The 15,530-nt window shown below is 32.7% G+C and overlaps 1 protein-coding gene and 1 long non-coding RNA gene across 2 annotated transcripts; one reads left to right on the top strand and one right to left on the bottom strand.

Moving 5' to 3' along the window:
* The first annotated feature begins 6,392 nt into the window (after positions 1-6,392).
* Positions 6,393-8,401, top strand: LOC144567839 (putative inorganic phosphate transporter 1-3). Its single transcript, XM_078318019.1, is given in 3 exon segments — positions 6,393-6,967; positions 7,327-7,643; positions 7,645-8,401. Coding segments are annotated over 3 exon segments (1,587 nt in total). The 5' UTR covers positions 6,393-6,451; the 3' UTR covers positions 8,399-8,401.
* Positions 8,402-13,570: 5,169 nt separating this feature from the next.
* Positions 13,571-14,534, bottom strand: LOC144567669 (uncharacterized). The gene is made up of 2 exons (XR_013515479.1): positions 14,443-14,534; positions 13,571-14,005 (listed from the first exon to the last, which is right to left on the bottom strand). It is a non-coding gene; the product is annotated as an uncharacterized LOC144567669 (long non-coding RNA).
* Between the last annotated feature and the right edge of the window lie 996 nt (positions 14,535-15,530).

The following is a 15,530-nucleotide window of genomic DNA, read 5'->3' on the forward strand; positions in this document are numbered from 1 at the left end:
TAACAAAATGATTAGTTAAGGCGCCAGTTTAATTATCGCTTCTCTGAAAAAAAAAATTCAATGCTTTTTTTTTTTCTGGGCAAAGAAGACCAAAGCAAGAATTTTTTTTTAATTGTATCGAATATTTATTTGTGTAAAATAAAGGTGGAGGCCTTACTTTTACTCAAAATGTAATTTAGTATACTTCAAAATGCTACAAGTTCCAGTACGTATAGTAGCTAGCAAAAACCAAATTTCCATCGCAGCTCTGAAACATATATATATATGTATATAAATATACGTGTACGCGCAACGATGGAATAATCCAACGAATATACCATTGCCAGTCTAAAATAGGAAGGAGACTTGAAGAGTTGAGCGCATATATATATATGGAGAAAAACATTTGAATATATTTAAATAGATCGATATATGTTACTGTATGCCAGAATAATTTGTAGGGCACCACGATTAGCTAATCACAGATAGCAATGCAGAAATAGTTTATAGATTTAGATACTCAATTAAGAATTTTTTGTAGAGTTAAATTTTTGTTATATAATGAAATAGGTTATGTTAACAACAAACTTGTTTTATAACTGTAACAACTAACATACGATTATGAAAAATAAAAAGGTAAAATTACTTAATCAATATGTTTTTTACGGCTTAATTAGTGGAACATATAATATATATAGATAAATAGATAGATCCGAAATTTTTAAAAATACCATTTTCGAAAAAATAAAAAATAAAACAACTATCATTTCTGGAAAATTCCAAATCTATCATAGCCTCAACTAGAGGATGCGACCCCCCCTTTCTTTTTTAGATGAGATTTTATTTGTTTGGATTTTTGTTATTTGTTATGTTTTAATTGTTTTGATTTTTATTATGTTTCATTTGTTTTGGTTTCTGCAAATAACAACAAAGTGGAATTTATTTTTGTTTTAAATGTCATTTTGTTGGGAAAAAAAATGAAGAAGACATAAATAGAACAATATCATGCTAATGTTATTATGATTATAATAATAGTACGTCTAACAAACATAAAATAAACAATATTCTTGAAAATAACTCGTGAAAAAAATCTAATACAACTAAAAAAGTAATTTGTTAAATACCTCGTCAAAATACCTCATTAAATAATAAAAACCCAAATAAATAAATAAATAAACCTCATTTGAAAAAAGAGGCCGCATCCCCTAGATGAGGCCTTCCAACTGGGGCCGCATCTCCTAGTTGAGGTCATAGTAGATTTGGAATTTCTCATAAATAATGATTTTTTGGTTTACTTTTTTTGGGGAAATGGTATATTTAAAAATTTCAGTAGATAGATAGATAGATAAAGAAAGGGGCTAATATATATCAAATCAATTGTTTCTGAGGTTCCGTGCAACTAAATCATTTTCAAATTTTCAAAGTTCAAAAAATCGATCCAAACCGTTAGATGTGCTCTATATAAAATGTTCTTGGAGACCAAATTTTACATTTTTTTTTTTTACTATTTATTAAGTCTCTTTGAAAATTGCTGATCCAATTGTCCAGTCTTATTTTATTGTTTGGTTAAGCTACCATTAGATTAGCGATTTTTAAATTTGCTTAATAAATATTAAAAAAAAACATCAAAAAATTATAAAATTTGATCTCCAAATACTTTTTAATACAGAGAGAACATCTAATGGTTTGAATCTACTTTTGAACTAAAAATTAAAAAACAACTTAAGTGTACAGAACCCCAGAAATAATCGATTTTGATATTAACCCCTCTCATATATATACATATGGTAATACGTATTTGTATTTGTGTCAGATCGAGTGTGATACGTGCCATGTTTGCATGACATGCCATTTGTGTTTATCCTGTGATTTCAAATCTAATTTTTCACTTTTTGAAATGCACAAATTTCAACACTAATTTTTATACACGAATCTCTAAACAGATAAATAGATGAATTTGGAATCACAGGTCCTGCGATCCTTTTAGAATCACAGCAGATTTATTTCCATATACATACATCTAACAGCCCATTCTGAAGTTTGAAAATGAAGTTATTATGTATATTAATTGCAATTAATTGGAACGTGGAATATCCAAGGAATAAACCATTCGACGTTGACAGTTGTCAGGGACATTTGGCATTATAAAATATAAAAAATATATAAAAAAATACATTGATAAATGAATTTGGGATTGAGTATCAGATAACATAATACATATCCATTCGCCTGACACAAGTAGAATAATATTTATTATTTCACAATGAACCAACCGACAGGATGGTTACAGATAATTCTGACTTGATATATATATCTAAAGTGAGCAATATTCAAAATCATAAGCTGTCAATGAAAAATATTAATTTCCATAGATGCTCTTATTTACAACGTTCTATCAGAAAAGGCAAGGGATTTCTGAGAATGAATTAAATAATGCACAATGTTTCGTTGCAATTAACTCGATATTTTGTGTGAATCAAACTTTGATTTATTAACTAAACCCAATTTTCTCTGTGTAAGTGATCACAGGAATCTTTATCTCAAAAATGACGGTTTGGAGAAAAAGGAGGTAGCACAATTGGCTAGGAAAATGTCTTAGAGTTGTTATACCCAAAGGTCGAGAGTTTGATTCCCCCTCACGAATCTTGGTAGCTACTACTAAGTTTTCAAAAAAAAAAAAAATGAATGACGGTTTGATTTATAACTTCCATAAAGAAAAGAATAATAATAATAACATAACATTTTGCTGGTATGATATGGGGTCTGTCTAAATTGCTGCTGGCAGCATTTCAGCAGAGGTGCTGCCGGGGCTATATTTAGTCTTGTGATGTCCAAACAACAAATCCAAACCGTTAGATGTTTAATATATATTATAATCTACTTGGAGACCAAATTTTACATTGTTTGGAATTTTTTTACTATATATTAAGCTGGTTTGAAAACCGCTGATTTCAGTAAATTTCTGCAGCATTGAAATCAGCGGTTTTCAAACCAGCTTAATATATAGTAAAAAAATTCAAAAAAATGTAAAATTTGGTCTCCAAATAGATTATAATATAGATTAAACATCTAACGGTTTGGATTTATTATTTGAATATCACAAAATAAAAATAAAACAGCGGCAGCACTGCCGGCAGCAAATTAGCCACAGCCGTATGATATGCTCTTAAATCTGACATCTAAAAATGTAGGCCTGTTTCGTCGGTCAAGCAAAAGCTGTGTGAATGGGTTACTCTTAGTAGGCCCCTTGGAGCGAAGACTGGTGCGGACCAAGTTTTATTTATTTATGACTAAGTTTTTTTTATTTTGTTATTTACTATATTTTTTTTAATTTTGCTTCTTCTCCAATCTCCATGTATCATAGCCTGTGATCACGATGAATATTCCCTTAGTTACCGTTTCCAAGTTAATTTAAGCCGAGTGAATTGACCTGCTTTTAATATACAGAGGATCTTTGAGATTTATGTCAGAGTAAAATAAACGATATGGATTTTTTTTTATTTTTTGTAAGCTTCATAAGAGCTGCGAAGTCGAGAATGGTAGGACTTTTTCTCATAGACTACTGTGCTACCAATTCATCTCAAACGATTTGGATTTCATTCTACTATATTAGGTATCTAACTGGATATAAATCATATCAGAATAGTAAGCCTAATCAATTATCATAGTATCATCGAAAGTTTGGAACATTTATTACTGGTTGGTGGTCATCTAGTTATAGACTGCGGAGTAGGTCTGATGTTCATTGGACCAACTTTAGGTTTGATTGACTCTAAGACCGTTCGATCCACTTCAAGATTTGTGCACTCTGCTTTAATATTTGTGTGCACTCATGTTAATTTCGAGTGTATAGATCTTAAAGTAAATCAGACGGTCTTGAATCCCATCAAACCAAAAAGTAAGTTCGATGTCCATTGAACCTACTTCGTTCTCCTAGTTATAATACGGAATTAAGTTACATGACTGATTATCATTGTAAATTTTTATGATCACAATACACACCTAAATAATTGTATATGTAGAAATGTTAAATGAAACTAATTATTTGTTTAAAAGTGCGATATTTGTATTAAAATATACATATATACGTTGGATATATTCAATAGTTGTGAACATTCAAGGAACGAATTGCTTTCCCGCACTAGTGGAGAACATACAATTAGTGTCGCCTTAAAAAACCGACACTAATACTTTAGTATCGGCTATTTACAAAAAACCGACACTAATAATATTAGTGTCGGCTAAATCGGCTAATAACTGAGAATTAGTGTCGGCTGTTTATAAACAGCCGACACTAATGTATTAGTGTCGGCTATTTATAAACAACCGACACTAATACTTAACAATTAGTGTCGGCTCTTTATAAACAGCCGACACTAATACATTAGTGTCGCCTTTTTATAAACAGCCGACACTAATTCTCAGTTATTAGTGTCGGCTATTTATAAACAGCCGACATTAAAGCTAAAAAAATTTCATTTTAAGTCCCGCGCACCTCTTTCAAACGCACGCCTAGGGTTTAAAACATCTCCTTCACTTCGCTTCACGCTTCTCTCCGATCTGATCTTCTCAAACCGAGCCGCTTCTAGGCGAATACCAGATCTTCTCAAACCGAGCATGCTTCAGTCCAAGGGGCGTAACTTTTGATCCGTCCGTCGGATCGGGCTGAAATTTTGACAGGAGCTCCGCAGCCCCAAATCCAAGCTAACTTCCTTTCCAGCCCGATCCGACCGTCGGATCAGCGATTTTTCGAATTTTCTTTACAATTTCAGTCCGATCTAACTTATAGTCTTTATAATTTTAGAGTTTTTAGGGTCTTTTATGTATTTTTTATGTATTTTCTGTTTTAGGGTTTGTATTTAAACATATTTTATGTATTTTCTGTTTTAGGGTTTGCACAAACCATTTATAAGAATTATTTAGTGAGCAATTTGGATGATATTTTATTTAGTGAGTGTTATTTGTAAATTATGATGAATTATTTGATATCTTTGTTTTATATATAGTTCAGCAAAAATATATGAGCATTCCAGAACAAAAATTTTCATTTTTAGAATTTCCTATGATTTATAGTGAATTTTTGAAATTTTTTTTTTTTAAAAAAAAAACATTAGTGTCGGCTATTTATTAAAAAGCCGACACTAATAAGTATTAGTGTCGGTTATTTAATTAATAGCCGACACTAAAAGTTAGTATTAGTGTCGGCCATTTAATAAATAGCCGACACTAATGGCTTACTTTTAGTGTCGGCTATTTACAAAGTATTAGTATCAGCCCGATTAGTGTCGCCTAATGTCCGACACTAATACCCATAAACATCCGACACTAATTCCAAGTTCTCCACTAGTGCCGCCACTAACAAAATGATAGTTAATTTATTCACGTTGTGACACATTGAAATTAGGAGAGAGAAGTCCGTGAAGGAAGCGAATAATGGAATAATAGAGGCAGTGTTGAGTGTTGACCCTGAATAAAATAACATTATCAGACAGAACCCGGCGCCTCTATCGGACTGAAATACTTTCTATAAATAGCACGCTTTTCAAGGTATGTGGTTCGTCCTGATTTTATAGCTCGCTCTTTTAATTATATTACTATACAGTATACAATTAAGGTTTGAAGTTTTGTAATGACTAATGGCAGTACCAGTTCGGTAAGCATAAGTTGTCTACAACCCCTGTTCCTAAGTTTTATTTTAAAACCAAAATTATAAAATTAGTTGGGAATGTGCACGTACTGGAAATTTTAGTTCTGTAAAATTGACTAATCAACCCGATGTTAATACCTAGCTTGCTGAAACAAACAAATTTTGTAGAACCTTAATTTATCATAAGAATGTTATGAAAAAAAAAGGATATTGTGCTTTCTATAACTTCTGTGTTTGTGCTTTTAAAAAATGTCAGTGCAACGTTTTCAGATGTTTATTATGTTCCTGACAGTGCACGATTAAATACTACATATATCTGTTTAGCCAACTACATTAATTATTGTTTTCATATTGTAAAATACAGATTGTATATATTAATTACATAGAAAATAATAATTAGCCAAAGATATAGAAAGTTAGGAATATTAAAAGTTGCCGTGTTCCAAACATTAGAGGAACTTAAAAGTATCTGTGGGAATTAAGTAAAAGAGCAATATTTAGTTACAGAAATATAAATAAAGTTTATGCTATATAGCCAATCACAACTAATAGCAATATATGTTGGAATCTTTTTTATAGTTATACATGCATACTTTAAAGAAAGGTTAGATCGATCATTTATAATAGTTACTGCAGAAGTTGCATGTTAGCATGTACATATATACATATGTTCCTGGATTTTGGGGCAGGAACGACATAATTTATTTTGCAGTTAATTCAAATATAATGAAAAATAAAAAAGTGTATACCTTTCGTTTTATTTCATTACAGTAAGATAATAGAAAACAAGAAGAGGAGGAAGTAAGATCACAATAATAAGCAAAAATGCCGCGCGAACAGCTAGCAGTTTTGGATAAGCTTGATAAGGCTAAGACACAAGGATACCATTTTCTAGCAATTGTGATTGCTGGCATGGGATTTTTCACCGACGCATATGATCTTTTTGTTATCTCAATTGTGGCGAAGCTTATTGGCCGTCTCTATTATACGGATCCAACCTACAAAAATCCGGGAACCCTCCCACCAAATGTTTCTGCTGCAGTAACTGGTGTTGCCCTTTGTGGGACCCTCGCAGGCCAGCTATTCTTTGGGTGGTTTGGTGATAAGTTGGGCAGGAAAAGCGTGTATGGTTTCACACTGATTCTGATGGTCATTTGCTCCATTGCGTCAGGACTCTCTTTCGGCCACCAGCCAAAAGGTGTCATTACAACACTATGCTTCTTCCGCTTCTGGTTAGCATTTGGTGTTGGCGGCAATTATCCTCTCTCGGCTACCATTATGTCTGAGTATGCCAACAAGAAAACTCGTGGCTCCTTCATTGCTGCTGTCTTTGCCATGTAGGTAACCAAAATTCTTATCATTCATTTTGAACAACCGGACCGGTTTGGCTTTGATTGGTTTTAGATATTCAATTAAATTTCTTGTGTATAGTGGCCTCTTCCATCAAATCCCTCTAACTTGTAGCAATATAATTAAAAATATCCAATATGCTAGTTCTACTTGACCAAATGATCGGTCCTTACGGACAATTAACAACATTATAAATAAAATCAATCTAGAAAATAACTATCAGTACTTACAAATTATTCAATCCACCGATTCTTTTATACCAAATATGTTAAAATGAATTTCAAATTTTTATCTCTAAATTAACGTATTGAAATGAAGTCGGTACTGAAGAACTAGATAACACAATGCAGGGTTTTGGCATCTTATTTGCGGCCCTCGTCTCCCTTATTGTGTCAGCTGGGTTCAAAAGTAGGTTCCCTGCCCCATCCTACAATGAGGATCATGTCCGATCTACTCAGTCTCAGAGTGATTATCTATGGCGAATTGTCCTTATGTTCGGTTCTGTGCCGGCAGCGTTGACTTACTACTGGAGAATGCAAATGCCCGAAACTGCACGTTACACAGCCCTCATTGCTCGTAACACCAAGCAGGCAGCTAGTGACATGTCCAAGGTCCTACAAGAGGAGATTGTAGAGGATCATGATAAAGCACAGAATGACGTTGTGGGTACGTGCAGATCAATGGGGACTTTTCTCCCCCCAATTCGCAAAGCGCCATGGGGTTCACTTGCTAGCCACTACAACTACTTGGTTCTTCTTGGATGTTGCCTTCTACAGTCAGAATCTCTTTCAAAAGGACATCTTTAGCAAGGTTGGGTGGATTCCGAAAGCAGGTACCATGAATGCCATTGAGGAGGTGTTTCGTATCGCCCGTGCACAAACCTACATTGCTCTCTGCGGCACCGTACCGGGCTACTGGTTCACTGTGGCCTTCATCGATATTATTGGTCAGTTCTGGATTCAGCTCATGGGATTTATTATGATGACAGTGTTCATGCTTGCTCTTGCCATACCATACAACCACTGGATCCAACCGGGCAACCATACTGGTTTTGTGGTCATGTACGGGTTGACCTTCTTTTTTGCAAATTTCGGCCCCAACTCAACCACCTTCATTGTGCCGGCAGAGGTCTTCCCGGCTAGGCTCAGGTCAACCTGCCACGGTATCTCAGCTGCTGCTGGAAAGGCTGGAGCCATAATTGGTGCATTTGGTTTCTTATACTCATCTCAGGGGAAAACCCCTGAAACCAGGGATCGTGGCTACCCGAAGGGTATTGGACTGCGTAACTCACTTTTTGTGCTTGCCGCAACCAACTTGGTGGGTACGGTGATGTCCTTGTTTGTGCCTGAGGCAATGGGTAAGTCGCTTGAGGAGGTGTCCAAGGAGAATTTGGAGGAAGGTGAAGAGAAAACGCATGTCTAGATAGATATATATATGTACACCTGTCGTTTCCACATTTTGTTCGAATTTTCGTTTTCACTTATTCTTAATTTGCAAAAACTTAAATGTCTTTGTAATGCCAGTGTGGTGCGTGCCATTACTTATTTTCTTTTTGCCTTTTTTATACATGTTGTGTAAATTGAAATATTACTTGTAATATATATTTATTATTTTTTTTATTACAAAAAGATTCTTGCTCAAAGTTTTGGAAACCCAAAAAATGGGAACACGGTAACAGTTAAGGACTCCTTTGGATATTATAATTAATTCTGGTTGTTCTGATAAAACTAGGTGTAACTTAAGCATACAATTAAATTTGACATAAAAGTTAAACATACAGTAAATTTTACAAAAGAGTGTTTTGGTTCATTTAAAATAAAAGTATAAAATTATTGAACTAATAAAGCTACACATACAATAAATTAAATTCATTCTTTTGTTGTCAATAATGATTAAAATAATTCTAAATTTTCCTATTAATTTGTTTTTAAAGTTGCATGCATCCAAGCAACAATTTTCCTATAACTTCACTTAGTTTTTTTAGAATTTACATTATTGATCGAATATGATAATCTAACAATCTCAACTCTCAAATTTTACAAAACCTGCATTCTTAATCAAATAAGATTAATTTCTAATATGTAAATATTTAAGAATTCGACCAATATAAGCTTTCAAATATTGAGGGGGTTTAAATTAAACCTGTTTGATGGTCTTGGGACATGACTTATCTCCAAAGTGTTTCTACGCCACAAGATCTGATCTTATAAAGATTGTCTTAATTAATGCTAATAGACGTTTTAACTTTTCCATATGCATTAGGCAAAAAAGAAAATTTTAACTTTTATTTCTTTTCTTCCTTCTCTATGCTAGACAAAGCAAGGAAACGATTGTCTTTCTTCATCCCCTGAGCCTCCTGAGAAACCACACATGCTCCCACTTCGGATTTATTTTTAGTTGCGACAAGAATAGCTGGTTTATCGCCTTCTGATGAAAATTGTGTAAAGATTCATCTCATTTAACTTCTCATCAAAAAATAAGATTAATTTGCTTGGTTTTGCATAACTTCATTCTAAGTTGATTTGAAGTACAATCTGCAAATAAAATTGAAAAGCTCTTTGTGGTACTCTTACTGTCTTTTTTTAACATTTCATTATATACAAAATGTAATCCATATAATTATTTATTTAGGCTTATGTTCAATGTCGTGTTCTCCAATACGCATTTATAAGATTAAATTATTAACTTTTTATATATGGTTTGTAAAACATAATTTTCATTTAATTCTTATACTAACTTTATAATGGTCAATTAGTAATTAGTTTCATGCTAATTACCAAAGTTATGGATCATTTAGAGTAATCAATTAGATACATTAATTGTAGACGTAGGTATTAATAGAATTGTTGGTAATAGACAGGACATTTATGTTTTGTTAGATAGTTGGTCCAGTGAATGTGTCTTATATTGTCTGTACCCTAATCTGTTTCGTACAACTACTGATCCACTTATCTCAATGTCTAGTGTTGTTGCTTCATCTACTAGTTTAATTCAATTCACTAGACAACTTACTGACATTATATTAGATGAGTGGCATCAACTTTAGTCTTCTTATTCTTTTTCTTATGTTTTTACTGACCCGTCATGCCCTAAAAGATTATTGGAGATGGCACACTCCAGGCCAGTTTACTGTTCACTCTTTGTACCAGTGGTTAGAATTTGGGGTATCAAGGATTCCACTTATACTACTCTTTAGAAAACTAAAATTTCCCTTAAGATTAAATTTTTTATGTGGCTAGTTAAGGAGAGTAAAATGTTTAACTAAGGATAATTTAGCTAAGAGGGGTTGGACAGGAGACCAAACTTGTCATTTTTGCAATTTTGTAGAAACAATTGAGCATTTTCTTGTCACTTGTCATGTTATTTCAACTCTTTGGTCTTATTGGATTGCAAACCATAATAATTTTGTTTTAAACTGTGAACGAGTATCTGACTTATGGTTATTAGATACTTGGATTCCACTTAAGAATAGTCTTTTAATAAAATTGATTAGAGTAGCTACTATTTTGGTTGTTTGGCTGGCTCGAAATAGAGTTTCGTGATGAGAAATCCTCCAATGTTTTGGTAATTTCTTTTAAATTTAAGATTCATTTGAAACTATCAAAGCAAGTAAAGATTGCATAGGGTTTGATAACTATTATGTCGTAATTATCCTTTTCCAACTTTAAATACATAAAAACTATCTCGAGCTACGAAATAATCTGAAATATGTTAGTGTACCCGATGACCTTCTATTTCAACAAGTCAGCGGACCAACCTCTCATTATAAACCTTATGGATTAGGCAACACATCTACGAAGCAAAGAAAGTCAACACTTCGTAGTAAATCAACCATATATGTTGGGCCAGATAGTTCTAGCAATACTAGAGATACGGAAAAAATGTTCAGCAGCGAAGAGGTTGATGAAATTGTTAGAGCTGCTACTTTGACTTCTAACATGAACATCGAAAAGAAGTTGGCTAGCATGAATAAAGAGATCATGGATAGAGTAGCAACCGAGATCAATCAATTCTGTAAGACAGCGGGCATTCCACGGAATTCTTTATCGGTATGTACTATATTTTCGCTAATTACAATGTGTTTATTAATGACAATGTACATGCTAAATGTTATGACTCAGTCGTTCATTAGTAACAAATATTTAGATAGATGACAACACCCCTAAACCACGCTTATTTATTTCTACATATTTTAGGAGGATGCAACCACGTCTCATCCGGCCGATCATGCTGATCCAGCCGAGAATGGCAATAATGCCAACAATGAGTTCTTTAATAACAACAGTTTGTGTTATGGTAACAACCAAAATAATTGGTACTGATGGGGCTACAGTTGGATACTACTTTTGTTGTTGAACTATTGCCTTTAATTTGTTGTTGAACTATTGTCTTCAATTTGCTGTTGAACTATTGCCTTCAATTTGCTGTTGAACTATTGCCTTCAATTTGCTGTTGAACTATTGCCTTCAATTTGCTGTTGAACTATTGCCTTTAATTTGTTGTTGAATCACACATGTTGAACTATTTAAATATGTCTTAATGGTAGTCCAACTGAGTAACCACGATAATAATCAGACTATTACTGTGGACTGAATATTCACGATAATAATAGACTATTACTGTGGACTGAATAACAACGAGAATAATCAGTGGACTGAATAACAACGAGAATAATCAGACTATTACTGTGGACTGAATAACAACAAGAATAATCAGACTATTACTGTGGACTATTCAATGATATCAGTACAGCACAATGCATGGCAATACAGATAGACTATTACTGTGGACTGAATAACGACGAGAATAATCAGACTATTACTGTGGACTGAATAACCACGATAATAATCAGACTATTACTGTGGACTGAATAACAACGAGAATAATCAGACTATTACTGTGGACTGAATAACAACGAGAATAATCAGATTATTACTGTGGACTATTCAATGGTATCAGTACAACTAACCATGATATTAATCAGACTATTATTGTGGACTATTCAATGGTATCAGTACAGCACAATGCACGGCAATACAGATTATTGTCGTGGACTAATCAATGGTAAAAGTATAACACAATCCCAGATTGCAAACATCGCCACGTGGCAAGCATATTTTTTCCGAGAAACTAACCTCGCAGATACTTTTCCCCTTAACCTCGCTAAAACTATTCGCGAGGATACGTACCATTAGCGACGGCTATTTTTAAGATGATACTTTTTGCAAGGAGCTATCCTCGCGAATAGTTTTCTGAGAGGAATTAGTCTCGCGATAATGATGTTGAGATTCCTTCTTTAGCTTCTTTAGGCTCTCAAATTATTTATGTAACTTCTTATTGGTGCAAATCTAATTCAGATGATTCTTATTTTTTAAATTAACTTTAGTTTTACCTATGGATGTTACAAATTTGTTCCAAACAGACAGTGTTATCATTTATCGGATATAGATACCCTGGAAGAGGGAAACAACAGCTGGGACTCTGAGGAAGAACCATGTCGTGAGTTAGAGGGTTCAGACCTCTATGATTATCTTAAGGATTGTGCAGAATGTGATGCTTTGGATGCAACCTAATTACTACCCTCTTCTGATCCTACTACTGCCCATGCATACCAGTTCTTCCTATGCCAGTTTTTCTACAACATCTTAGTTTTTTAATACTTACTTTTGTCTTATCATTACTGGCTTGTATGATATTATACCTAGCAAACTTGCTTATTAGCTTTTATGGTTTAGTGGTTTAGATATCCCCTTTGTTGCTTCACAACTTGAGGGATCTTTTGTTTATATAGATTAGTTCATATTTTGTATAGTGACTTTAAGTCACCACTAGTAAGAACATTCCGTTTCTAATGAAATAAGTGGTTTCTACCACTATTATCAAAAAAAAAAAAAAAAAAAAAAAAAAAACATCACAGAGTTTTACAATTCAAGTCCTCAGCATGAATGTATAAATTAAAATAATAAAAACTCAAGAAACATAATATAAAGCATTCAATTCATGAAAAACATAGAATACGATCATTCATAGATTGACTTTTATATCACAACACTGACAATTAATATAGCTTCAAATATGCACAAAATACACGAGTTAATCCGCAATTATTAGTAGTATCACTCCAATTTTTCTTTTTTAGATTTAAGCCACTAAATATATATATGATTTATTTATTGAAGTTTTATAGAGAATGAAATTTCTTTTATGTTGAAAAAAAAATTGTATTGAATGTACTACAATTTTAAAATTTTCCTGTAAAAAAACATTAAAATAATTTGAAAAATGTTAAATTTTGATTTCTACAAAATTTTAATATGTAAATCTAATAAATTTACAAGAATAGCAATCCGAAAATAATCTAATAAATTTATTTACAAGAATAAATTTACTGCAAACTTACTCAACTTGCTCAAAATCATATTAATTTCTTTTTTTTATTTTGCTGCCAAATAATCATATTAATTTCTTGCACAAGTACGTACATATATAGCAATCCGATATTATTCCTTTTAATGTGACAAAAAAACAACAACATAGAACATGCATGATATTAATGGTCCCTCGACGATATTATATATACACACAAGGACGGCATTGATAAGTTAATATCCATACTTAATTATAAAATATTATTTCAACCCTTAGCCTGCCTCCTCACAACAAACAACAGCCATGGCAACATACATATGCATCCTCATAATTAAGAAGTTAATGCATATACAGTGTATCATACCCCCTATGCCAATACTCTCAGCCATTTATCTCACCACCTCCACTTCCATGATTGCTTCCTTCATCCCCGCCTGATGACGGCTGGCTGTTGCCGGTATAACCAAATTGATCTCTTGGTATGCTATGATGGTTGTCGATGGTATTTCCTCCAAAGTATCCCAATTTTGTGCTCTTTATCATTTCATGTCCTTCTTCTTCCATGGTCATTTTACCTTTACTCAAACAATTGACCTCAACTGTTATCACAAGTATAACAAGGACTAAGATTTTGAACTTCATCCTCTGCTTCTCTGGTACCTATAATAGTGTCAATAATAAAATAAAAGTGCAACAGATTTAATTGCGTACTTTTGTATAGTCAACATGATTATAGAGTTTCTCAAGCAGACAAGTACTTCCTTGATTTTATATATATATATATATATATATATATAGTCAAATCTGAATCCGTGAGATTGAAATTAATTAAGATTAATTAGTTAAAGTAAACCATACTATTAATCTAAAAAAAAGTGTCCAACTAAATTATACATACATTTAATTTGTATATAAGTGTATATAAAATTTGAAAGAAATATCAATGTAATTGTGCTTAGGAAACTATTATGAACTTAAAAATGAGTAAATGTAAATTAGAACAGAAAAGAACAATAAAAGATCAACTTGTCATACTAGAAGAATCCTTGTTTTTAAATCATGACTAAAAAGATTCATTTAGAAAACAAGGCACCTACCTAGAAAGTAACTTGTGAGACAGGTTGATTTTGTTTAAGTGTCTATATGAATGCCATGTACTTATAGAGAAGGAAAGTAAATAAAAGATATTTATCCTTTTGTGGTGTCCACCATTAAGTGACAAAATTAGTGGCATGGCCTCAAGGGACCTCAAATTAGTATACTTTAAATTAAAATTTACATTTTTATTGTGCCTTCTGATGCAAAAGGATTAAAAAAAAACGAGCTTAGGCTCTAGGCATAGGTTTTTTTTTATATATATAAATTTTTTGGACCGAATTCCAAGCATAAAGTTTTTGTGAAAAATGGTTTTAAGTTTGGCAGTCAGTGTCACTTGATTAGTTCAAAGTTCAATCAATTGCATCTCAATGGAAAAATTAGTTAAAAGGGAAAATGGAACTCTACATACATTTCATATTCAATTTTTATGGACATCGACATGTCCGAAATTATGGGTAATGTGGTCGAATTGTGTATTTTTGTTTGAACCCTGCTCGTTGAAAAAAGACTAATAAGATGGTACAACAATTTTGAGCCACTTACTAATTTTTTTAAGTAAAAATTAGAGGTTAAGTCACTCAACTATTTAATATTTACAAAAAAATTCTCATTCGGTTTCAAATATGTGACATTCAACACAAAGGACATTGTATTTAACACTAAATCAAATATTAATTCTGACCACTTAGTGAATTAGCGTTATGATTCAGCATCATTAATCCAAAAATGAGTTTTATAGTGACATCAAGTTTGGTACGTACAATTAGCGTTATGCTAAGTAGGATCCGTACGTGTTGCAAAGCGTGGGTAGTATTAGTATTTAGTACTAACCTCTAAAAATGGAAATAGTCAAAAATCAACTGAAGTAACGCAACCTGTTGACATTTCATTAGTTATCATTGACATTGAGTTTGCTTTCTCAAATCATGCTTTTTGCTGGATTTCTGATCTGCACATCAAAATGCTTTCTTATGCTACAAGGTGGTACTTGTATAGAAAAAAATAATAATAATTACCCCCCTGGCCTGAAGACACTGCTTCGTTTAGTTTGAAAAAAGTTTCCATTGAAGTAATCAAATAGTTATAT

Source organism: Carex rostrata, chromosome 16 (genome assembly GCF_964058835.1).
Source record: "Carex rostrata chromosome 16, lpCarRost1.2, whole genome shotgun sequence".
NCBI classification, from domain to species: Eukaryota; Viridiplantae; Streptophyta; class Magnoliopsida; order Poales; family Cyperaceae; genus Carex; species Carex rostrata.